The 24,168-nt window shown below is 44.1% G+C and overlaps 1 protein-coding gene across 1 annotated transcript in view; it reads left to right on the forward strand.

The window, feature by feature from the left end:
• Positions 1 to 237: 237 nt before the first annotated feature.
• The window catches only part of LOC126092361 (sodium-coupled monocarboxylate transporter 1-like), a 300,651-nt gene continuing 276,720 nt past the window's right edge, over positions 238 to 24,168 (forward strand). The window contains exons 1-2 of the mRNA XM_049907903.1: positions 238 to 356; positions 8,764 to 9,001. Of these exons, the coding sequence (XP_049763860.1) occupies positions 8,811 to 9,001 (191 nt within the window). The 5' untranslated portion in view covers positions 238 to 356; positions 8,764 to 8,810. The remainder of the gene's footprint in view (positions 357 to 8,763; positions 9,002 to 24,168) is intronic.

Below are 24,168 nucleotides of genomic sequence, written 5' to 3' on the forward strand. Positions count from 1 at the left end.
CAGAGGAAAAAATCCTGTTTGATAAAATCCTTAGACTACATTTTATAGGAACGGACAAACACTTCTTGTGAGCTCAGAAGGTCAGAACGATTACAGAGTATGTTGCGTAGATGTAAACTTGGTCAATGCGCTGTTACGCTTCTGGTTATCTCTTGATACACACTGACGTGTTGAGTGTGGTGTGTGTAAAACAGCGCAAAAAGAAAGGGGAACCGGGAGATGGCTGATAAAAAGACACAGTGCGCTGCTGGCAGTGAGGCGCTTGATGTGAAGTGGCGAGCCAGCCCCTCATGTGTACCGCTCGCTGAATTCGCTTCCAGAGAAAGTGCAACTACGCTTTTGCGGAAAACGTTAAGGTCAGTAAAATTACGCTGAATTACTATACCCTGCCATTAAATGTGAATACGTGTCATTGATCGAGTTCTTCCACGGAAAATTGTGTGAGCTGAAGAATACTGCCCTAAAAGAACGCTCTTGAAGTTTTCTAAACTGAAATGTAAGCTAAAAGATTTTTCAACATTGGTGTAATATTTTGTTTCTAATCAATCAGCCACTGGGGCCGTTTTTCTCCTATACGCTCGATGTCTCCTATTAATTCGACTTGCAATACGCCCATTGCATTGAGCAGTATTTTCCACTATAGCAGTACAAATGTTAATGTTTATTATTACTATCGTTAATTCCCTATTTAGGAGAGCGTTAACACAATCAATTTGCATGGCACTTTGTTTTGTCTCTTTCTTTTCTCTTCCCAGAAACCTCTCATATGTTCACTGTGTTTCGTCTTCCTCTCTTCTGTCCACTTCTTTCCTGGTTTCTTCGCTTTTGATGTTTTCTCGAATTCCTGTTTCCTGACTTTTCTCTGTATTTCTCTCTGTTTGTTATTTCTTATGTGGAGATATTTAGTTTCTTGAGGTCTTCCATGGTTTCCCTTGTCCAGTTATTTTTCATCATATTACTCATCACTATGTTAAAAAATCTTCTTGATCAGCCTATTTTCGTTCATCCTATAAATGTGCCCATACAATTCAGCCCTTCTTTTTCTGATGTTATCTGTAATTGTGTCTGTCTGTTTGTATAGGTCTTTTGTCGGTATTTTTATCCAGATCCCCAGTCTCTGAACTGGCCCATAGATCATTCTTAGAATTTTCCTCTCTTGCTTTTCCATTTCCTTGATTTTCGTTCTTTCCTTGATTACTGTCGTTTCTGAGGCATACAAGGCTTCTGGTAAGACTACTGTTTTGTATTGTCTTAATTTGGCATTAACGGAAATACTTTTTTGTTGTAATGGTCCCGTGTAAGTCTGTAAGCTTTTTGTAGCTTTGCAACTCTTTCTTCATTGGCTGTCGAGTTTAGTCCTGTTTTCTGTATAATCTCTCCCAGGTATCTGAAACAAATGTTATGTATAAAAATTGCTCAAATGGCTCTGAGCACTATGGGACTTAACATCTGAGGTCATCAGTCCTTTAGAACTTATAACTACTTAAACCTAACTAACCTAAGGACATCACACACATCCATTCCCGAGGCGGGATTCGAACCTGCGAGCGTAGCAGTCTCGCGGTTCCGGACTGAAGCGTCTAGTACCGTTCGGCCACCGCGGCCGGCGTTATGTATAATCTCGTTTAATATACGAACTGCAGTGTTCTAGTGTCTTGCCACTTCGTCAGGGTCTGCCAATTATTGTGTTGGTGCTTAATTCGTAACGTTTTTTCATAAGTTTAGTAAACACAACAGATATAAATTATATTACAACAGAATGAGATTTTCACTCTGCAGCGGAGTGTGCGCTGATATGAAACTTCCTGGCAGATTAAAACTGTGTGCCCGACCGAGACTCGAACTCGGGACCTTTGCCTTTCGCGGGCAAGTGCTCTACCAACTGAGCTACCCAAGCACGACTCACGCCCGGTACTCACAGCTTTACTTCTGCCAGTACCTCGTCTCCTACCTTCCAAACTTTACAGAAGCTCTCCTGCGCAGGAGAGCTTCTGTAAAGTCTGGAAGGTAGGAGACGAGGTACTGGCAGAAGTAAAGCTGTGAGTACCGAGCCTGAGTCGTGCTTCGGTAGCTCAGTTGGCAGAGCACTTGCCCGCGAAAGGCAAATGTCCCGAGTTCGAGTCTCGGTCGGGCACACAGTTTTAATCTGCCAGGAAGTTTTATATTACAACAGTCTACCACCGCTGGGGTAACTTTTCGATTCTGCGACTGTAGAAATGACTTGATTTTGAGGCAAAGAACTCGTCGAGCCATGTTCGAAACACATTTTCATCCCGAAAGAAAGTTTCTTGAAGGTTGTTCGATAGAGAGTGGAAAAGGTGAAAATCTTACGGCCAAGATTAGGTGAATAAGGTGGGTGCAGAATGACTTACCAAGCCAACTCCTGTGCGGTGTTTCTTGTCAGTCTGACCGAAAGCGGGCGGGTGTTATCGCGGAGAAATACCACCTCACGCAGCCTTCTTGGTCGTTTTTGGACTGCGCCTGCAAGACGCCTCAGTTGCTGTCAGTAAATGTCAGCAGTGGTGGGAAATCTTCGGGGAAGCAATTCGTAGTACACCAAACAGTCGCTGTTCCACGAGACGCATAACATTATCTTTTGTGGCTGCGCGCAGGTCTTTGTATGGGCAGTTGATGTTTTGTTTGAGTTCAACCGTTCTTTGCTTTTCCCAGTGTTAGCATAAAGGTACCTTCCTCGTCACCAGTAATGACACAGGATAGGAATGATCGGTGTTTTTCATGAACCATTTGATGACGAGCAAGCAGAATTGCACATATTGCCACCCGCTGAGTTTTGTAATTTTGGGTTAAAGCATGCGGTACACTTACATTCGATTTTTAACCTCCCCCATTACATGCGAATGTCACGTGGTGCTGGAATTATCACGATTCATCACATTTGCCGCTCTTAAGTACAATGACGTGAATCACTGTGTATTAAAGCGTGTAAACAGTCTCTATCAAACCTCGAAGGTCTTCCTGAACATGGGAAGTCACTAATGTCAAAACAATCCTCCTTAACACGAAAAAACCATTTTGCATTCGCTTCCACCCCTCTATTCAACTCAAACCGAAGAATATGTCGGAAACGTTCCGATTTCTCCACTTGGTACTCCATTTTCTAGCGTCCACAGTTCCACTCACTATCCCTAAATGACAATATGAAATCTCAAATAGCAACAATGAACTACAAATAAAAATGACAATCGATAAATAAACCATTAGCAACCGGAATACCAACACGCAAAACAAGAACGCTTCGACCTTATGCACCAACCTTATACTTTATCTACAACTGTTCCTATGTGATTGCTCACTCCATATCTCTAGAAACTATCCTGGAAGACATTTGGTGTTTGGAGTTTAGGCTGTGATCGTAAGCTGTCTGTAACGTTTTGTCTCCTGCTGGAGGAACTTGTGCAGACAGATTTTAAAATCCTCTGATATTAATTTCTTTTAAAAATGAATACTTGAAACTGGTAGTTCTAGTTACATCAGATGTACTGTATCTGTATCTCGCAGCATGGCCTATATCCCAAAAACCCTATGTACCAAGGCTGCCATAAAGAAAGCTGTCTACTGCAAAACACCATTGATATAGAATTTGAGAATTTCAAATGGCATGTGTATCATTCACCGCATCTTTCGCGGTTACTTGTTTATTCAAATGGATTTCCACAGCTCATGCTGCCCCAATCACTAAGTGTTCTTTAATCGAAGGGTCTGAGGGAACCACTTCGGTGATCAACAATAACGTCATGGTACTCTAATTCAAGCTCATCCTGCCATCTCTTCCACGGCTTTACTACATCTCTTCCACCAACCGGTTTGCAGAGTAAAAACTTCTTCTTAGGTTTCCAGAACGAGATTTTCATTCTGCAGCGGAATGTGCGCTGATATGAAACTTCCTGGCAGATTAAAACTGTGTGCCAGACCGAGACTCGAACTCGGGACCTTCGCCTGGAAATAGCCCCCAGGCTGTGGCTAAGCCATGTGTCTGCAATATCCTTTCTTTCAGGAGTTCTAGTTCTGCAAGGTTCACGGGAGAGCTTCTGCAAAGTTTGGAAGGTAGGAGACGAGGTACTGGCAGAAGTAAAGCTGTGAGGAGGGGGCGTGAGTCGTGCTTGGGTAGCTCAGTTGGTAGAGCAATTGCCTGCGAAAGGCAAGGGTCCCGAGTTCGAGTCTCGGTCCGGCACACAGTTTTAATCTGCCAGGAAGTTTCTTCTTACGTCTTTTGCCCTGCACTTGGGCTTGTATCAGTTGCGTTTTGGTTTCCATTTCTATTGTCTTTAGTTCTTGCCTGTTGCTTTCGATCCTTATTTGACCTCTAAGGGTATCTCCAGCCATTTTTGTCAGGGATTTCATTTTACACTATCTCAACAGGTCACTTCTCTTTATAGTGAACACATGCTGAAATTTATTTTTCAGATCTTCACTGTAGGAGATTAAACATTTTTTTTATTTCTTTTTTTGATCAGTTTTCTGGCTGGTTGGGTATGGATGGGTAAGAATTCCTGTCCTGCGCTAACTTCTTTAACTCAGAGCAATACTTGCACCCATCGTCTTCAATTATTTCTTGGATATATTCCAATTTCTATTTTCCCCTACAGTTTTTACCCTCTGTAGCTCCCTTGAGTACTATGGAAGTTATCTTAAGTAGTTAAATTTGCCAGCCTGCCTGATTAAGCGGTTTCCAATTCCAGTCTTTGAACCGACTGCACATTGTCTCTTTCAATGTCGTTACCTTAGACTTGTTGAAAGATATATATAGGTTGTGGCTTCAAACAGAGTTAAATACTTGATAACTGGGTAATTAAAGGCCCTGCACGTAAAACCTGATCAATAGTAAATAAAATCGTGTTTCAGACTGAACTGCCGACTCTAAAATGGTGTATATCTTTTGGCAAGCCTCTATAGTTGTATCACTACAGATTTTAAAAATATTCAGTGACACGGGAAACTTATGCCTTAATCCCTCCTCATCCTCTTCTGTTCCTCTCCCTCCATCGCTTCTTGAATAGCCCTTAGCCATCTTTCCGTGATTTCCTCTTCTTCTCCTTCCGAGAGGTTGCCATTAAAGTGGTCTCTTTGGATATCTGTCTTCTTCCATTCTTTCGACTTGTCCCAACCATCCCACCTGTCTGTCTTTTATTCTGTCCTTAATACTATGATGGGTCTGCGTCCTTTCTCTTATTTCTTCATTTCTTGAGCGGTCAAATTTCTTTATACAATTCTAAGGTGGTCCATTTCTAAGGCTCTGAGCCTTTTTTTATTTCTTTCGGTAAGTTCTCAACACTCACTTCCATAACTTTTTATTGGTTACTCGATGGATTTGTTTAATCTAATTTAACTTTTAACTCATTTTTAGGACCAAAGTATAGGATTTAATTTTTGGATGCCCTCCATTTCCTGCCTGATCCGTTATTGGATATTTTTGTTGCTTCACATAATACGATACTATCGACGTACTTAAATTGTCTGCACACTTTAATTTGACGAATGCCAATGTCAAAGTTGCTTCCTTCCTCTCCAAAACAAAGAAATTCAGTCTTCTTATTCTTCTCAAAATTAGCTTTCGTATTCCACTTTTTATGTTCTCCAATAAGACATATCCTCTTTCTCGTTTTCTGCAACGACCTGATCAAGAGTGTACATATGCTTTTTCCCATTTCAGTCCATGCTCACGCAATTTCTACACAAAAGAACCGAGAGGGATGGCGCAGTTGTTAGTACAATGAACCCACATTCGGGCCATACTGATTTAGGTTTTCCGTGATTTCCCTAAATTGCTTAAGGCAAATTCTGGGATGGTTCCTTTGAAATTGCGCAGCCGCTTTCCTTCTCCATCCTTCCCTAATACGAGCTTGTGCTCCGTCTCCAACGACTTCGATGTCGACGGGACGTTAAATACTAATCTGCTCCTCCTCCCCCTCCTCCCTCCCTCCCTCGCCAGATACCGAGTGCCTTGTGCATGAACGTGGAACAAATGGTACTAATCACGGCAAATATTTTTGTGTAGTCATTTACTAAAATGTGAGTTTATAACCATTGTCTCATGTGGATTAATTGTTTCAATATTAACAAACAGTGCCTTATGTTCATCGTATTACGAGGCGTCTTTTTTAAGTAAGTACCGTTTTGTAATTAAAAAAAGACTTGCTAAGATATCTCAATAATTTTTTTTACATGAAAGCCTGTACCTTAATGTACTTTTCTACATAATTTCTGTCAATATTGAGGCACTTGTCATAACCTTGTACTAATTTTTGAATACTCTCCTCATAGAAGTCTGCCGCCTGACTTGTTAACCACTGCATCACAACTGTTTTGACTTCGTCATCGTCTTGAAGACGCTGACCGCCCAGGTGTTTCTTCAAGTGCAGGAACAGAGGGTAGTCACTGGGCGCAAGATCGTGGCTGTACAGAGGATGATCTAGAGTTTCCCATCGAAAAGATGTGATGAGATCTTTGGTCTGATTCGCCACATGCGGACGGGCATTGTCTTGCAGCAAAACGATGCCCTTGCTCAACTTGCCACGTCTTTCGTTCTGAATGGAACAGCGCAGATTGTGCAATGTCTTACAGTAAGCTGCTGCATTGATTGTCTCATTACGAGACAGAAATTCTAGAAGCAATACTCCTTTTCTGTCCCAAAAAACCGTGCGCATGATTTTCCGAGCAGAAATTGTTTTCTTTTCTGGGTGAATCTGAATGCCGCCATTCTACGGACTGTTGCTTGGAATCTGGTGTGACATAGGCTACCCACGTTTCATTGCCTGTAACAATCTGGTTTAAGAAATTATCACCGTCGTTGTGGTACCGCTCAAGGGAAGGCAATGCACTGTCTAAACGTTTGGTTTTGTGCACATCTGTCAACATTTTCGGTACCCAACGTGCACACAATTTTCACTAATTCAAGTTCTGGGTCACAATGCCACACAAAACACTACGAGAAATATTAGGAAAGTCATCCAGCAAGGAGAAAATCGTAAAGCGTCTGTTTTCCCTCACCTTATTGTCCATTTCCTGCACCTATATTGAGCTCTTTTAGGACTTTAGCACTAAGAAATCATATAACAGCCCGTACTTCACAGTCGGTGGGACTCACGATTATCAGAGGCATCTTAAACACTCAGTACAGAACGTAAACAAAGAGGAATCAGACTGTAATGGCGTCAGAGCGCTGACAACAGATGTAGGTACCCAGTGCGCATGCGCAGAACGCCGACCGCAGCGCTGCGGTCCCAGCGTGGCAAAACGGAACTTACTTAAAAAACACACCTCGCATATTCTTATAAATGAAGCACACTACTGAACATTAAAATTGCTACACCAAGAAAAAATGCAGATGATAAATGGATATTCATTGAACAAATATATTATACTAGAACTGACATGTGATTAAATTTTCACGCAATTTGGGTGCATGGATCCTGAGCAATCAGTACCCAGAACAACCACCTCTGGCCGTAATAACAACCTTGAGTCAAGCAAAGCTTTGATGGCGTGTACAGGTACAGCTGCCCATGCAGCTTCAACACGATACCACACTTCATCAAGGGGTAGTGACTGGCGTATTGTGACTAGGCAGTTGCTCGGCCACCATTGGCCGGACATTTTCAGTTGGTGAGAAATCTGGATCATGTGCTGGTCAGGGCAGCAGTCGAACATTTTCTGTATCCAGAAAGGCCCGTACAGGACCTGCAACATGCGGTCGTGCATTATCCAGCTGAAATGTAGGGTTTCACAGGGATTGAATTAAGGGTAGAGCCACAGGTCGTAACACATCTGAAATGTAACGTCCTCTGTTCAAAGTGCCGTCAGTGCGAACAAGAGGTGACCGAGACGTGTAACCAATGGCACCCCATACCATCACGCCGGGTGATAACGCCAGTATGGCGATGACGAATACACGCTTACAACGTGCGTTCACCGCGATGTTGCCAAATACGGATGCGACCGTCATTATGCAGTAAACAGAACCTGGATTCATCCGAAAAAATGACGTTTTGCCATTCGTGCACCCTGATTTGTTGTTGAGTACACCATCGCAGGCGCTCCTATCTGTGATGCAACATCAAGGGTAACCGCAACCACGGTCTCCGAGCTGATAGTCCATGCTGCTGCAAACGTCGTCGAACTGTTCGTGCAGATGGTTGTTTTCTTGCAAACGTCCCCATCTGTTGACTCAGGGATCGAGAGGTGGCTGCACGATGCTTTACAGCCACGCGGATAAGATGCCTGTCATCTCGACTGCCAGTGATACGAGGCCGTTGGGATCCAGCACGGCATTCCGTATTACCTTCCTGAACCCACCGATTCCATATTATGCTAGCAGTCATTGGAGATCGACCAGCGCGAGCAGCAATGTCGCGATACGGCAAACCACAATCGCGATAAGCTACAATCCGACCTTTATGAAAGTCGGAAACGTGATGGTATGCATTTCTCCTCCTTACACGAGGCATCACAACAACGTTTCACCAGGCAACCAGGTGTATGAGAAATCGGCTGAAAACTTTCCTCATGTCCGCACGTTGTAGGTGTCGCCACCGGCGCCAACCTTGTGTGAATGCTCTGAAAAGTTTATCATTTGCATATCACAGCCTCTTCTTCCTGCCGGTTAAATTTCGCGCCTGTAGCACGCCATCTTCGTGGTGTAGCAATTTTAATGGCCAGTAGTGTACTTTCAAGTTTTCTTCAGTTGACAATTTTCTAGAAGTAAATCGTACAGTATTTCGGCAGCCTCTCCTACACTTCCAGCAGCTAGGAGAACACCTGCTCGCTGTGCTTGCCGGAGTTGAGGACGCAGCATGAGCGTTTCGAGGGGCGAGGCGCCGCTGCTGGGCGTCGTCGACTACACGGTGTTCGCGCTGATGCTGTCGGTGAGCGCCGCCATCGGCGTCTACTACGGCTTCTTCGCGCGCTCCTCCGGAGCAGACGACTACCTCGTGGGCGGGCGGTCCATGAGCACTATCCCCGTGTCCATGTCTCTTATTGCCAGGTCAGTCTCGAGGTTACACACGTCTGCTAAGAGTCTCTCTGCGTCCTCCTCGATCCCGTCCTTCGTTCCTCTACCTCCTCGCTCCACTTACCTCTTTATTTCTCTATACCCTCTTTCCAGCTCGTTTCCACAGCTCTCTCACACCTCTCCCCCTGTCTTCTCCTGCCTCTTCCCTCTTTTCTCTCTCTCCAACTCTAATCCTCTCCGTTTCTCTCAGTCTCTCTCTCTCTCTCTCTCTCTCTCTCTCTCTCTCTCTCTGTGTGTGTGTGTGTGTGTGTGTGTGTGTGTGTGTGTGTGTGTGTGTGTATCAAAACTATCCGGACACCCGGCTGAAAATGACTTACATGTTCGTGGCACCTTCCTTCGGCAATTCTGGAATTCAGTATGGTGTTGGCCAACCCTTAGCCTTCATGACAGCTTCCACTCTAGGAGGCATTCGTTCAATCAGGTGCTGGAAGGTTTCTTGGGGAATGGCAGCCCATTCTTCACGGAGTGCTGCACTGAGGGGAGGTACAATGTCGGTCGGTGAGGCTTGGCATGAAGTCGGAGTTCCAAAACATACCAAAGCTGTTCTACAGGATTCATGTCAGGACTCTGTGAATGCCAGTCCATTACAGGGATGTTATTGTTGTGTAACCACAGGCCGTGCGTCATGAACAGGTGTTCGACAGTGCCGAAAGATGTAATCGCCATCCCCGAATTACTCTTCAACAGTGGAAAGCAAGAAGGTGCTTAAAACATCAATGTAGGCCTGTGCTGTGATAGTGCCACGCAAAACAACAAGGGGTGCAACCCCTTCCATGAAAAACACGACCACACCATGACACCACCGACTCCGAATTTTACTGTTGGCACTAGAGACGCTGGCAAACGACGTTCACCGGGCATACGCCATACCCACACCCTGCCATCGGATCGCCACATTGTGTACCGTGATTCGTCACTCCACGCAACGTTTTTCCACTATTCAATCGTCCGATGTTTACGCTCCTTATACCAAGCGAGGGGTCGTTTGGCATTTACCAGCGTGTTGTGTGGCTTATGAGCAGCCGCCCGACCCTAAAATCCAAGTTTTCTCACCTACCGCCTAACTGTCATAGTACTTGCAGTGGATCCTAATGCAGTTTGGAATTCCTGTGTGATGCTCTAGATAGATGTCTGCCTATTATACATTACGACCCTCTTCAACTGTCGGCGGTCTCTGTCAGTCAACAGACGAGGTCGGCCTGTACGCTTTTGTGCTGTACGTGTCCCTTCACGTTTCCACTTCACTATCACAGCGGAAACAGTCGAACTAGGGATGCTTAGGAGTGTAGAAATATCGGGTACAGATGTATGACACAAGTGACACCCAGTCACCTGACCACTTTCGAAGTCGGTGAGTTCCGCGGAGTGCCCCATTCTGCTCTCTCACGATGTCTAATGACTTCTGAGGTCGCTGATATGGAGTACTTGGCAGTAGGTGGCAGCACAATGCACCTAATATGGAAAACGTATGTTTATTGGGGTGTCCGTATACTTTTGATCACATAGTGTATAAGTAAAATACTCCGCCCGAACAGGCTTCCGAAGGCCCAAAGTTACCGACCGACAGCCGTGTCATCCTGACTGAAAAGCGTCACTGGATTCGAATATGAAGAGCAGGATACGGTTCTCCTGCCCATTTCAGTTTTCGTGACTGGAGCCGTTACCTTTAAATCAGTCAGCCACACATGGGCTGAGTACATCCCGCTTGCCAAAAATGCTCGGCAAACCCGGATGGTCACCCACCCAAGTGCTAGCCGAGCCCGACAGCGCTCAACTTATGTGATTAGATTGGATTAGATTAGATTAGATTAATACTAGTTCCATGGATCACAAATACGATATTTCGTAATGATGTGGAACGAGTCAAATTTTCCAATACATGACATAATTAAGTTAATTTAACAACATAATTAAGTTAATATAACAACTTTCTTATTTTTTATTTTTTTTTAATTTTTTTTTCTTTTTTTCTGAATTTATATCTAAAAATTCCTCTATGGAGTAGAAGGAGTTGTCATTCAGAAATTCTTTTAATTTCTTCTTAAATACTTGTTGGTTATCTGTCAGACTTTTGATACTATTTGGTAAGTGACCAAAGACTTTAGTGGCAGTATAATTCACCCTTTTCTGTGCCAAAGTTAGATTTAATCTTGAATAGTGAAGATCATCCTTTCTCCTAGTATTGTAGTTATACACACTGCTATTACTTTTGAATTGGGTTTGGTTGTTAATAACAAATTTCATAAGAGAGTATATATACCGAGAATCTACTGTGAATATCCCTAGATTCTTAAATAAATGTCTGCAGGATGATCTTGGGTGGACTCCAGCTATTATTCTGACTACACGCTTTTGTGCAATAAATACCTTGTTCCTCAGTAATGAATTACCCCAAAATGTGATGCCATATGCAAGCAATGAGTGAAAATAGGCGTAGTAAGCTAATTTACTAAGATGTTTATCACCAAAATTTGCAATGACCCTTATTGCATAAGTAGCTGAACTCAAACGTTTCAGCAGATCATCAATGTGTTTCTTCCAATTTAATCTCTCATCAATGGACACACCTAAAAATTTTGAATATTCTACCTTAGTTATATGCTCCTGATTAAGGTCTATATTTATTAATGGCGTCATACCATTTACTGTATGGAACTGTATGTACTGTGTATTATCAAAATTCAGTGAGAGTCCGTTTACAAGGAACCACTTAGTAATTTTCTGAAAGACATTATTAACAATTTCATCAGTTAATTCTTGTTTCTCAGGTGTGATTACTATACTTGTATCATCAGCAAAGAGAACTAACTTTGCCTCTTCATGAATATAAAATGGCAAGTCATTGATATACACTCATGGAAATTGAAATAAGAACACCGTGAATTCATTGTCCCAGGAAGGGGAAACTTTATTGACACATTCCTGGGGTCAGATACATCACATGATCACACTGACAGAACCACAGGCACATAGACACAGGCAACAGAGCATGCACAATGTCGGCACTAGTACAGTGTATATCCACCTTTCGCAGCAATGCAGGCTGCTATTCTCCGATGGAGACGATCGTAGAGATGCTGGATGTAGTCCTGTGGAACGGCTTGCCATGCCATTTCCACCTGGCGCCTCAGTTGGACCAGCGTTTGTGCTGGACGTGCAGACCGCGTGAGACGACGCTTCATCCAGTCCCAAACGTGCTCAATGGGGGACAGATCCGGAGATCTTGCTGGCCAGGGTAGTTGACTTACACCTTCTAGAGCACGTTGGGTGGCACGGGATACATGCGGACGTGCATTGTCCTGTTGGAACAGCAAGTTCCCTTGCCGGTCTAGGAATGGTAGAACGATGGGTTCGATGACGGTTTGGATGTACCGTGCACTATTCAGTGTCCCCTCGACGATCACCAGTGGTGTACGGCCAGTGTAGGAGATCGCTCCCCACACCATGATGCCGGGTGTTGGCTCTGTGTGCCTCGGTCGTATGCAGTCCTGATTGTGGCGCTCACCTGCACGGCGCCAAACACGCATACGACCATCATTGGCACCAAGGCAGAAGCGACTCTCATCGCTGAAGACGACACGTCTCCATTCGTCCCTCCATTCACGCCTGTCGCGACACCACTGGAGGCGGGCTGCACGATGTTGGGGCGTGAGCGGAAGACGGCCTAACGGTGTGCGGGACCGTAGCCAAGCTTCATGGAGACGGTTGCGAATGGTCCTCGCCGATACCCCAGGAGCAACAGTGTCCCTAATTTGCTGGAAAGTGGCGGTGCGGTCCCCTACAGCACTGCGTAGGATCCTACGGTCTTGGCGTGCATCCGTGCGTCGCTGCGGTCCGGTCCCAGGTCGACGGGCACGTGCACCTTCCGCCGACCACTGGCGACAACGTCGATGTACTGTGGAGACCTCACGCCCCACGTGTTGAGCAATTCGGCGGTACGTCCACCCGGCCTCCCGCATGCCCACTATACGCCCTCGCTCAAAGTCCGTCAACTGCACATACGGTTCACGTCCACGCTGTCGCGGCATGCTACCAGTGTTAAAGACTGCGATGGAGCTCCGTATGCCACGGCAAACTGGCTGACACTGACGGCGGCGGTGCACAAATGCTGCGCAGCTAGCGCCATTCGACGGCCAACACCGCGGTTCCTGGTGTGTCCGCTGTGCCGTGCGTGTGATCATTGCTTGTACAGCCCTCTCGCAGTGTCCGGAGCAAGTATGGTGGGTCTGACACACCGGTGTCAATGTGTTCTTTTTTCCATTTCCAGGAGTGTATATTAAGAACAACAAAGGACCCAAGACCGACCCTTGTGGAACCCCATTCTTGATAGTTCCCCAGTTTGAGGAATGTGCTGATCTTTGCATATTATGAGAACTGCTTATTTCAACTTTCTGCACTCTTCCAGTTAGGTACGAATTAAACCATTTGTGCACTGTCCCACTCATGCCCCAATACTTGAGCTTGTCTAGCAGAATTTCATGATTTACACAATCAAAAGCCTTTGAGAGATCACAAAAAATCCCAATGGGTGGTGTTCGGTTATTCAGATCATTCAAAATTTGATTGGTGAAAGCATATATGGCATTTTCTGTTGAATAACCTTTCTGGAAACCAAACTGACATTTTTACAGATATGTAAAGCTACTCTTGAATACATTACTTCCTCAATAATTTTGGATGAAGCTGTTAGAAGGGAGATTGGACGGTAATTGTTGACATCAGATCTATCACCATTTTTATGCAAAGGTATAACAATAGCATATTTTAGTCTATCAGGGAAAATGCCCTATTCAAGAGAGCTATTACACAGGTGGCTGAGAATCTTACTTATCTGCTCAGAACAAGCTTTTAGTATTTTGCTGGAAATGCCATCAATTCCATGTGAGTTTTTGCTTTTAAGCAAGTTTATTATTTTCCTAATTTCGGAGGGAGAAGTGGGTGAGATTTCAGTTGTATCAAACTGCATAGGTATGGCCTCTTCCATTAACAGCCTAGCATCTTCTAATGAACACCTGGATCCTATTATATCCACAACATTTAGAAAATGATTATTAAAATCTCGGTCGGGTACACAGTTTTAATCTGCCAGGAAGTTTCATATCAGCGCACACTCTGCTGCAGAGTGAAAATCTCATTCTCGTTAAAACGTTGTTCCAAGAAAGATCTTTTTACGTCACTCCCGAGTGGAAGAATCAAGTGTTCGAGGGAAAACGAGTCGATTTTGTATAAAATATTCTCGGAAAATGTGTCGTGTTAAATTTGTATACAATAAAGATATATCAGAAAAAGTACCACCACAGCTGTATCTTGCGAACTTTGTTCTATCACACGACTAGTTTCGGCGGCACATTCCCCCTGTCCTCAGGTCCCACCACGGCGGAAAGATTATTTGATTTCCTTGGCGCATGTAATGTGAGATCCTTGTTCTAGCGTACGTGGATTAGTAACAAGGATCCCGCAGTAAATATGCCAAGAAAGTCAAATACTCTTTTGGCAGCGGTGGGGCCTACGGATTGCGGTAATGTGCCACCGAAACTAGTCGAGCGATAGGACAAAGACATTCTCAAAATACGGCTGTGGTGGTATTTTTCTCGTAAATATCACCAGCTGAAGCCCCTCGTCCATGCAATAACATGGACTTCCATAAATATAATTCGGATATTTCGATAATATCCACCATTGTCCTTATGATAAAAACATTAGATCGTCAAGAAAGCCACCTCGGCCGTTCTACGCATCGTAGAGCGACCGGTGCGCAACGGTGTGCCAACTGGTACAGTTCCCATCCCTCTACCCAAAAGAGTATCGTTTTGCACGTCTGATACAAAGAATTAAAAGCACGCTAGACTAAAATAATCTCGGCGCCGGAATAGAGAGTCTAATGTCTGCATTCAGGTGTCAGCATGACTCGCATACTGAAGGTTCTCTACAAACTAAATTATGTGTGTAGACAGTTTATCCGTCCCAGGAATCGATGATCTCTACGATTTTTGCCTGTTGTCGATATCGATAATGGCAAGATATTGGTCACAGGAATTCCAAGACTCTGAACAGCGTTTTAGTTACAAGTTTGAAGTCGGATAACGAGTGACAAATTTTTTTTTTCATATGACATAATTACAAATTAGCAACTTTCTTAATTTTTTTACTTTATGTGCACTGTGAAATCTTTCTTCTTCTGAAATGTTATGACTCTACGTCAAGGTGGAGTACCCTCTAGGTTTTAATGAGTGAGTTTGAGAGCATGAAAATACGTATGTAATGTAAATGACCGTATCTTTTGACTGCATTGAATCAGAAGCTTAACATTTGTACAAGAAAAAGGACTACAGACCTCAGTATGTGACACAAACTTCTACTTTATTCGTCTACCCGTTCCTGAGAAAGAAGGGGCTTAGCTAACAGACAGTCAGAAAACAAATGGCAAGAAAAAATCGTGTGATTTAACTACAAATTTACAATTATCGGATTTTTTCCTTTAGTTGTCGTGTGAAATCTTGCTTCTTCCCAAATGTCATGATCCTAGGTGAGCGGTAGGTACCCTGTACGTTTTAATGAGTAAGTTTACGAGTATGAAAATAAGTGACATAAATGGCGTATCTTTTAATTACATTGACTCAAAAGCTTCATTTTTTTCACACCGCTAAGGGACCGTAGCTCTTAATATGTGACATAAATTTCAACTCTTTATGTCCACCGTTAAAGAGAAAAAGGGTTTCGTACAGACAGACCGATAACAGATTTCGACCTACTGAGGTACGGAACCCTAGAAACGGGTATTGGCCACATGGGATCACGTGCCTGAAGGTGCCTGGGAATCGGTCAAGGGTTGTTTCAAAGTGCTCAGAAAAGGTGCGCAGGTGCCTCCACACGTGTTGCTGAACTGGGGCGTCTTCTACATCTACATCTACATTTAGATCTACATCTACATGGATACTCTGCAAATCACATTTAAGTGCCTGGCAGAGGTTTTATCGAACCACCTTCAGAATTCTCTATTATTCCAATCTCGTATAGCGCGCGGAAAGAAGGAACACCTATAGCTTTCTGGGGGAGCTCTAATTTGCCTTATTTTATCACAGTGATCGTTTCTCCCTGTGTAGGTCGGTGTCAATAAAATATTTTCGCATTCGGAGGACAAAGTTGGTGACTGGAATTTCATGAGAAGATTCCGGCCCAACAAAAAACGCCTTTCTTTTAATGATGTCCACTCCAAATCCTGTATCATTTCAGCTACACTCTCTTTCCTATTTCGCGATAATACTAAACGTGCTGCCCTTCTTTGAACTTTTTCGATGTACTCCGTCAATCCTTTCTGGAATGAATCTTTCACCGCTCAGCAGTTCTAAAAGAGAACGGACAAGCTTAGTGTACACAGTCTCCTTAGTAGATCTTGGCCTCCCTCTACAATTTTTACACCCCCCTGCTCCCCCCTCCCGGCCCCACATGCCTCCAGCAATAAACTGGTGACCCTTATTAATATCTCGGAATATGTCCTACCAATCGATCCCTTCTTTTAGTTAAGTTGTACGACAAATTTCTTTTCTCCCCATTTCTGTCCGGTACCTTCTCGTTGTTTACACGGTCTACCCATTTAATCTACAGCATTCTTCTGAAGCATCAGATTTCAACAGCTTCTATTTTCTTCTTGTCTGAACCGTTTATTGACCAAGTTTCGCTTCCATATAAGGCTACACTCCAGACTAATACCTTCAGAAAAGACTTCCTAACATTCGATGTTAACAAACTTCTGTTCTTCAGAAACGCTTTTCTTGCTGTTGCCAATCTACAATTTATATCCTCCCTACTTCGGCCGCCTCCAGTTATTTTACTGCCCAAACTGCAGAACCCGGCTACTACTTTTGATGTTTCTTTTCCTAGTCTAATTCCCTCATAACTAAATCACCTAATTTAATTCGATTACATTCCATTACCCTTGTTTTGCTTTTGTTGATTTCATCTCGTATTCTCCTTTCAAGACACTATCCATTCATTCAAATGCTCTTCCAAGTCTCTCTCCTGTCTCTAACTGACCTATAAACCTTAAAGTTTTTATTTCTTCTCCCTAAACTTTAACTCCTTCTCCAAATTTCTTCTTTCTTTGCTTCACAACTTCCTCGATGTTAAGATTGAATAATATCGAGAAAAGGCTACAACCCTGTCTCACTCCTTTCTCAACAACTACTCCCACTTCATGTTCTTCGACCCTTATAACGGCCGTCTGGTTTCTGTACAAGCTGTAAATAAGCTTCTGCTCCCTTTATTTTACAACAGTTACCTTCATAGTTCCAAAGAGTATATTCCAAAGAGTTCTGTCGGAATGTTGTCTACTCTAGGGGCCTTGTTTCGGCTTAGGTCTATCAGCGCTCTGTCAAATTTTTCTCTCAGTATCATATCTGCCATCTCATCTTCATCTAATTGCTCTTCACTTTTTATACTACTGCCTTCATAGTCATTTCCCTTGTATAGCCTCCCTGTATACTTATTCCACTTTCCAGATTTCCCTTCTTTGCTTAATACTAGTTCTCCATCTGAGTTTTTGATGTTCATACGACTTGCATTTGTCCTCGAGCCATTCGTGCTTAGCTGCTTTGCACTTTCTGTCACTCTCGTTTTTAGACGCCTGTATTCGAATTTACCTGCTTCATTTGCTGCATTTTTATAGTTTCTCCTTTCATCAATTAAATTCAATATTTCCTGTGATTTCTAAGGATTTGTACTAGGCTCTGTCGTTTTACCTATTCGATCCTCTGCTGGTTTCACAAACTATTCGATCCTCCGCTGGTTTCACTGTTTCACCTCTCTTTCTCCCGGTTTCTGCTAACCATTGACAAATGCTCCCTCCGAATCTCTCAGCAGCCTCTGGTTCTTTTAACTTACCCAGGTCCCATCTTCTTAATTACCTAGCTTTTTTCGACTTCTTCAGTTCTAATCTACAGTTCATAAGCAGTAAATTGCGGTGGAGAGTCCAATAATGCCCCTGGAAACGTCCTACAGTTTAAGATGTGATTCATAAATATCTGTTTCACTATTATATAATCAGTCTGAAGTTTTCCAGTATCTCCAGACCTCTTCCACGTACACAACGTTCTTTTATCATTCTTAAACCAAGAGCTAGAGACGATTAAGATATTATCTGTACAAAATGCTACCAGGCAGCTTCTACCTTCATTCCTTTTCCCCAGTCCATACTCCCCTACTATTTTTTCTTCTCTTCCTGTTCGTGCTGTCGTATTCAAGTCCCCCGTCGCAATTAAATTTTCCTCTCCCTTAAGTATCGGAATGATTTCTTTAATCTCATCACACATTCTTTTAATGTCTTCATCATCTGCAGTGTTACTTGGCACACAGATTTGCGCTACTGTGGTGGGTGTTGGCTTCGTGTCTATTTTGGCTACGATAGTGGGTTCATTTCCGCATTCCTGTTTTCTCATTCATTATTAGACCTGCATAACCCATATTTTACTTTGTGTTTATAACCCTGTATTCACCTGATCAGAAGTTCTTTTCCTCCTGACACCGAACTTCACTAATTCCCATTATATCTAACTTCAACCCATCCATATCCCTTTTAAAATTTTCTAACATGTCTGCCGATTAATGGAACTAACATTCCGCGCTCCGATCGGTAGAACGCCAGTTTTGTTTCTCCTGATAACGACGTCCTCCTGAGTAGGCCCCTCGGAATATTTCATCCAAGACGATGCCATCGTCATTTAACCATACGGTAGAACCACATGAACTGGGGAAGAATAACGGCTGCAGTTTCCCTTTGCTGTCAGCCATTCACAGTACCAGCACATAAAGGCCATTTTGGTTGATGTTTCAAGGTCAGATCAGCCAATCATCCGGACTGTTGCCCCTGCAACTACTGAGAAGTTTCTGGCCTTTTTCAGGTACCCACGTTTATCTGGCCTCTCAGCAGATAGCCCTCCGTTGCGGCTGCACAGACGGTTCGGCTAACTTAACGCAGCACAAGAAGATCGTGACCTAATCTACCAGATTTATTCAGATGCAGAAGTTCAATTAATCAGACAGTTCAATTAATCAGTTCAGCTCCAAACTGTTTTCGTGGCAAATGCTAAATAAGTTGGCATGGTGTTCGAATCTAGGTGTTAATAAGAAATTTAGCCTGCGGAGAAGTGAGGTAGAGGAGTACGGTTCATGACATGAAATCATCTTGTATAGCAAACCACTGTATAGTGTCCTGTAAGTTGTCTACATTGTTCAAATGTAAACTCTGGAAATGTCCTAAAGTTTGGATGTCCTCAAGACGTTCAGCCTTCTACGTCTGAAAGATTGTCTTTGTCCTCGTTTCAATGAGCTTCTGTCCTTCCCGAACTGAGAATATTGTAACTGTTTCGTGCAGATGAATCATAAGCACGTGGAGAACGTAGTGACGTATTCTTATCGATGATGATGATGAGTGCCGGTCCGAGCAGTAGAGAATGGCTGCCGAGGTTTGATGGGCCCACATGACGGACGGATCGCCAGTAATAGTGTCACACCTCCTTATCCACAAGCGCAACTGCGGATAACATTCGGATTTCATTCAGAACATAGTCGTAAATTCTGGTGATTATCAAACCTTCGCTACTATCGATCTCGGTTATGGAAATTTATTTTAGCACTACTCGTGGAACCGGCAGCTTCTGCGTCAAGCACCATTGTGATGGCGTTCTTTGGCGATTCGAGCTACGAAGGCGAATTAAGATTGTTTTGGAGGCGATCCGGACTCCAATTACCATGCCTCATCGCTATTTTCCAAAACGAACATACTAGCATAGATACTTTCACTAATCATTTCCTTTTATTTCGATTGTAATTCGCAACGATACAATCAGAACACTGTTCTTCACATTCACTCATTATAACCAACTTGGTAATTACACATTTCATATTTCAAATACAGATCTGTGAAAAGTAATAGATATATCACTCGACCACTTAACGATCTCAAGTCTGAAGACATAGCACCACAATACAAGAAGACCTTGGCGCAACCCGTCATCCGGAACCGCGCGACTGCTACGGTCGCAGGTTCGAATCCTGCCTCGGACATGGATATGTATGATGTCCTTAGGTTGGTTAGGTTTAAGTAGTTCTAAGTTCTAGGGGACTGATGACCTCAGATGTTAAGTCCCACAGTGCTCAGAGCCATTTGAGCCATTTGAGCCATTTTTGAGCAACGTGTCAGATTTATACAAATATAGAAAATTAGTTTGTGTAAAACTGCATCCTTTTAGGGAACATAGCGAGCGCTGTTACGGGATTGTCCAGTCATACCGAACAGGTGGGAGCCACGTACAGTAAACAGAGGTAAATAACACTGGTCACAGTTCTTGTCTCTATAATAACTGGTATTGTCTATAGAAGTTCCTCATTTTGTTTCAGGCAAAGAGAGTATATAGAGTCGCTCTCATAAATGTCTCAGTTTATGAGAGGCCCGCAGGTCACCACTTGCGTTCTCAGGGTACATTCGCAACCGTGAAGTCTGGCATCTGGGTGGTAGCACACGATGCATGGCCAAACAATGTTACAGAGTCACAAAGCGACCACATTCTAAAATCAATATTTGTGCCTTTCTTGCTGAAATATTACACATACCCCGTCTATCGTGCTAGTTTTACAGTACTACGTGAGTATACATAAATGTATCTAGATGTAGGAATGTAGGTAACACTCCATCCTTCTTTACAGTTCTGTTTATAATACTGTCAAGTATGACGTGTTTTAAATTTTCAACAGCTCTCAAAATGATGCTCGCGACGATATACAGTCAGACCAAAACAACCTCCTGACCGCCACTAATTGGTTCTATCGTCATACACTACACACTTTGTGATCAAAAGTATCCGGACACCTGGCTGAAAATGGCTCACAAGTTAGTGGCCCACTCCACTGGTAATATTGGAATTCAGTTTGGTGTTCGCCCACCCTCAGCCTTGATGACAGCTTCCACTGTCCCAACCATACGTTCAGTCAGAAGGTATCTTGGGGAATTTCAGCCCATTCTTCACGGAGTGCTGCACTGACGAAAGGTATCGATGTCGGTTGGTGAGGCCTGGCACGAAGTCGGTGGTCCAAAACGTCCCAAAGATGTTGTATAGGATTCAGGTCAGGACTACGTGCAGGCCAATCCATTACAGGGATGTAATTGCCGTGTAACCACTCCGCCACATGCCGTGCATTATGAACAGGTGCCCGATCGTGTTGAAACATCCAATCGCCAACCCTGAATCGCTCTTCAACAGTGGGAAGCAAGAAGTTGCTTGAAACATCAGTGTAGGCCTGTGCTGTGATAGTGCCACGCAAAACAACAAGGGGTGCAAGCCCCTTCCATGAAAAACACGACCACACCATGACACCACCGACTCCGAATTTTACTGTTGGCATTAGACGCGCTGGCAGATGACGTTCACCGGGCATACGCCATACCCACACCCTGCCATCGGATCACCACATTGTGTACCGTGATTCGTCACTCCACGCAACGTTTTTCCACTATTCAATCGTCCGATGTTTACACTCCTTATACCAAGCGAGGGGTCGTTTGTCATTTACCAGCGTGTTGTGTGGCTTATGAGCAGCCGCCCGACCCTAAAATCCAAGTTTTCTCACCTACCGCCTAACTGTCATAGTACTTGCAGTGGATCCTAATGCAGTTTGGAATTCCCGTGTGATGGTCTGGATAGATGTCTGCCTATTACACATTACGACCCTCTTCAACTGTCGGCGGTCTCTGTCAGTCAACAGACGAGGTCGGCCTGTACGCTTTTGTGCTGTACCTGTCCCTTCACGTTTCCACTTCACTATCACATCGGAAACAGTCGACCTAGGGATCTTCAGGAGTGTGAAAATCTCACGTACAGACTCATGACACAAGTGACACCCAATCACCTGACCACGTTCGAAGTCGTGAATTCCGCAGAGCGCCCTATAATGCTCTCTCACTATGTCTAATGACTACTGAAGTCGCTGATACGGAGTACCTGGCAGCAGGTGGCAGCACAATGCACCTAATATGAAAAACGTATGTTTATTGGGGTGTCCGGATACTTTTGATCACATAGTGTATGTCCAAAGAAGTTCACTAGCGAAGTGTGAACATGATGAGTATACAACATTCGCTTTCAGAACACTTGCAGTTCATGTGCGGCGACAGCGACTAAACGCGATAAACCGAAAGAAAGGTCTCGTATATGAGCTGTACCTCGTTCTTTTTCTTTTTTTTTTCATACGTATTACTCTTGCACTCCACACCGCAATGGCAGTTGACGCTATTTGGTAATAAGCAAACCCCTGTAAAAATTCTGCAATCATGGATTGATTGTAGAACAAAAGTCTCACTGTGGAGTAAGTAAGGCTGAGATCGGTGGAATTTCAATTATTAAACCTTAGAATTATGGCAAGAAAGTAGCAGTTATTATAAAAGTTTCAAACTTCGTTAATAGCACAGAAATTTTGAGATACGACTCTACGGTTACAATTTTTACTTTAAGAAATACCAACTTTGTTTGACTTAAAATAATTAATAAAATAGGCCAGTTGCGAGTAGGACCCGCACACTGCGGCCTCCATACAACTTAATTACGTATATAGACAGTTCATCCGTTTCGGAAATCGAGAATCTCGACCATTGTTGCCTGTTATCGATATTGATACTGGCAAGATATCGGTACGAAACGCGTCATACGAGCAATAAAGCCATTCTTTGCCGATGTTTGGCCTTCACCATTATGGCACACTCAGCCAGAACGCAAACTACTGATTATTTTAATTTAAAGTTTGACGTCGGATAACAAACGACAAACGAAATATTTTTATGTGATAAAGTTATAATTAACAATTTTCGGATCTTTTCATTTACGTGTACTGAACAAACTTGTTTCTTGCCAAATTTCATGATTCTAGGCCAACGGGAAGTATCTATAGGTTCTGATGCGTGAGTTTGCGAGTATTGAAATATGACATAAATGGCTGTGTCTTCCGACTGCGATGACTTAGAAACGTCAATGTTTTACACCGACGTTTTAGACCTCAGTATGTGACACAAATTTCTGCTAGATATCTCTACTCGTTCCTGAGAAAAGAGGTTTTTAACAGACGGGTAGACAGACAAACTGAAAAACCGATGAACAACAAAGATCGTATGAGGTTACCGTTTTTACCGACTGATGTACTGAATCCTAAAAACCAGTTTGACTTGCTTTTGATTTTATCAGAACCAAATACACTCCTGGAAATGGAAAAAAGAACACATTGACACCGGTGTGTCAGACCCACCATACTTGCTCCGGACACTGCGAGAGGGCTGTACAAGCAATGATCACACGCACGGCACAGCGGACACACCAGGAACCGCGGTGTTGGCCGTCGAATGGCGCTAGCTGCGCAGCATTTGTGCACCGCCGCCGTCAGTGTCAGCCAGCTTGCCGTGGCATACGGAGCTCCATCGCAGTCTTTAACACTGGTAGCATGCCGCGACAGCGTGGACGTGAACCGTATGTGCAGTTGACGGACTTTGAGCGAGGGCGTATAGTGGGCATGCGGGAGGCCGGGTGGACGTACCGCCGAATTGCTCAACACGTGGGGCGTGAGGTCTCCACAGTACATCGATGTTGTCGCCAGTGGTCGGCGGAAGGTGCACGTGCCCGTCGACCTGGGACCGGACCGCAGCGACGCACGGATGCACGCCAAGACCGTAGGATCCTACGCAGTGCCGTAGGGGACCGCACCGCCACTTCCCAGCAAATTAGGGACACTGTTGCTCCTGGGGTATCGGCGAGGACCATTCGCAACCGTCTCCATGAAGCTGGGCTACGGTCCCGCACACCGTTAGGCCGTCTTCCGCTCACGCCCCAACATCGTGCAGCCCGCCTCCAGTGGTGTCGCGACAGGCGTGAATGGAGGGACGAATGGAGACGTGTCGTCTTCAGCAATGAGAGTCGCTTCTGCCTTGGTGCCAATGATGGTCGTATGCGTGTTTGGCGCCGTGCAGGTGAGCGCCACAATCAGGACTGCATACGACCGAGGCACACAGGGCCAACACCCGGCATCATGGTGTGGGGAACGATCTCCTACACTGGCCGTACACCACTGGTGATCGTCGAGGGGACACTGAATAGTGCACGGTACAT

Source organism: Schistocerca cancellata, chromosome 7 (genome assembly GCF_023864275.1).
Source record: "Schistocerca cancellata isolate TAMUIC-IGC-003103 chromosome 7, iqSchCanc2.1, whole genome shotgun sequence".
Taxonomy (NCBI): Eukaryota; Metazoa; Arthropoda; class Insecta; order Orthoptera; family Acrididae; genus Schistocerca; species Schistocerca cancellata.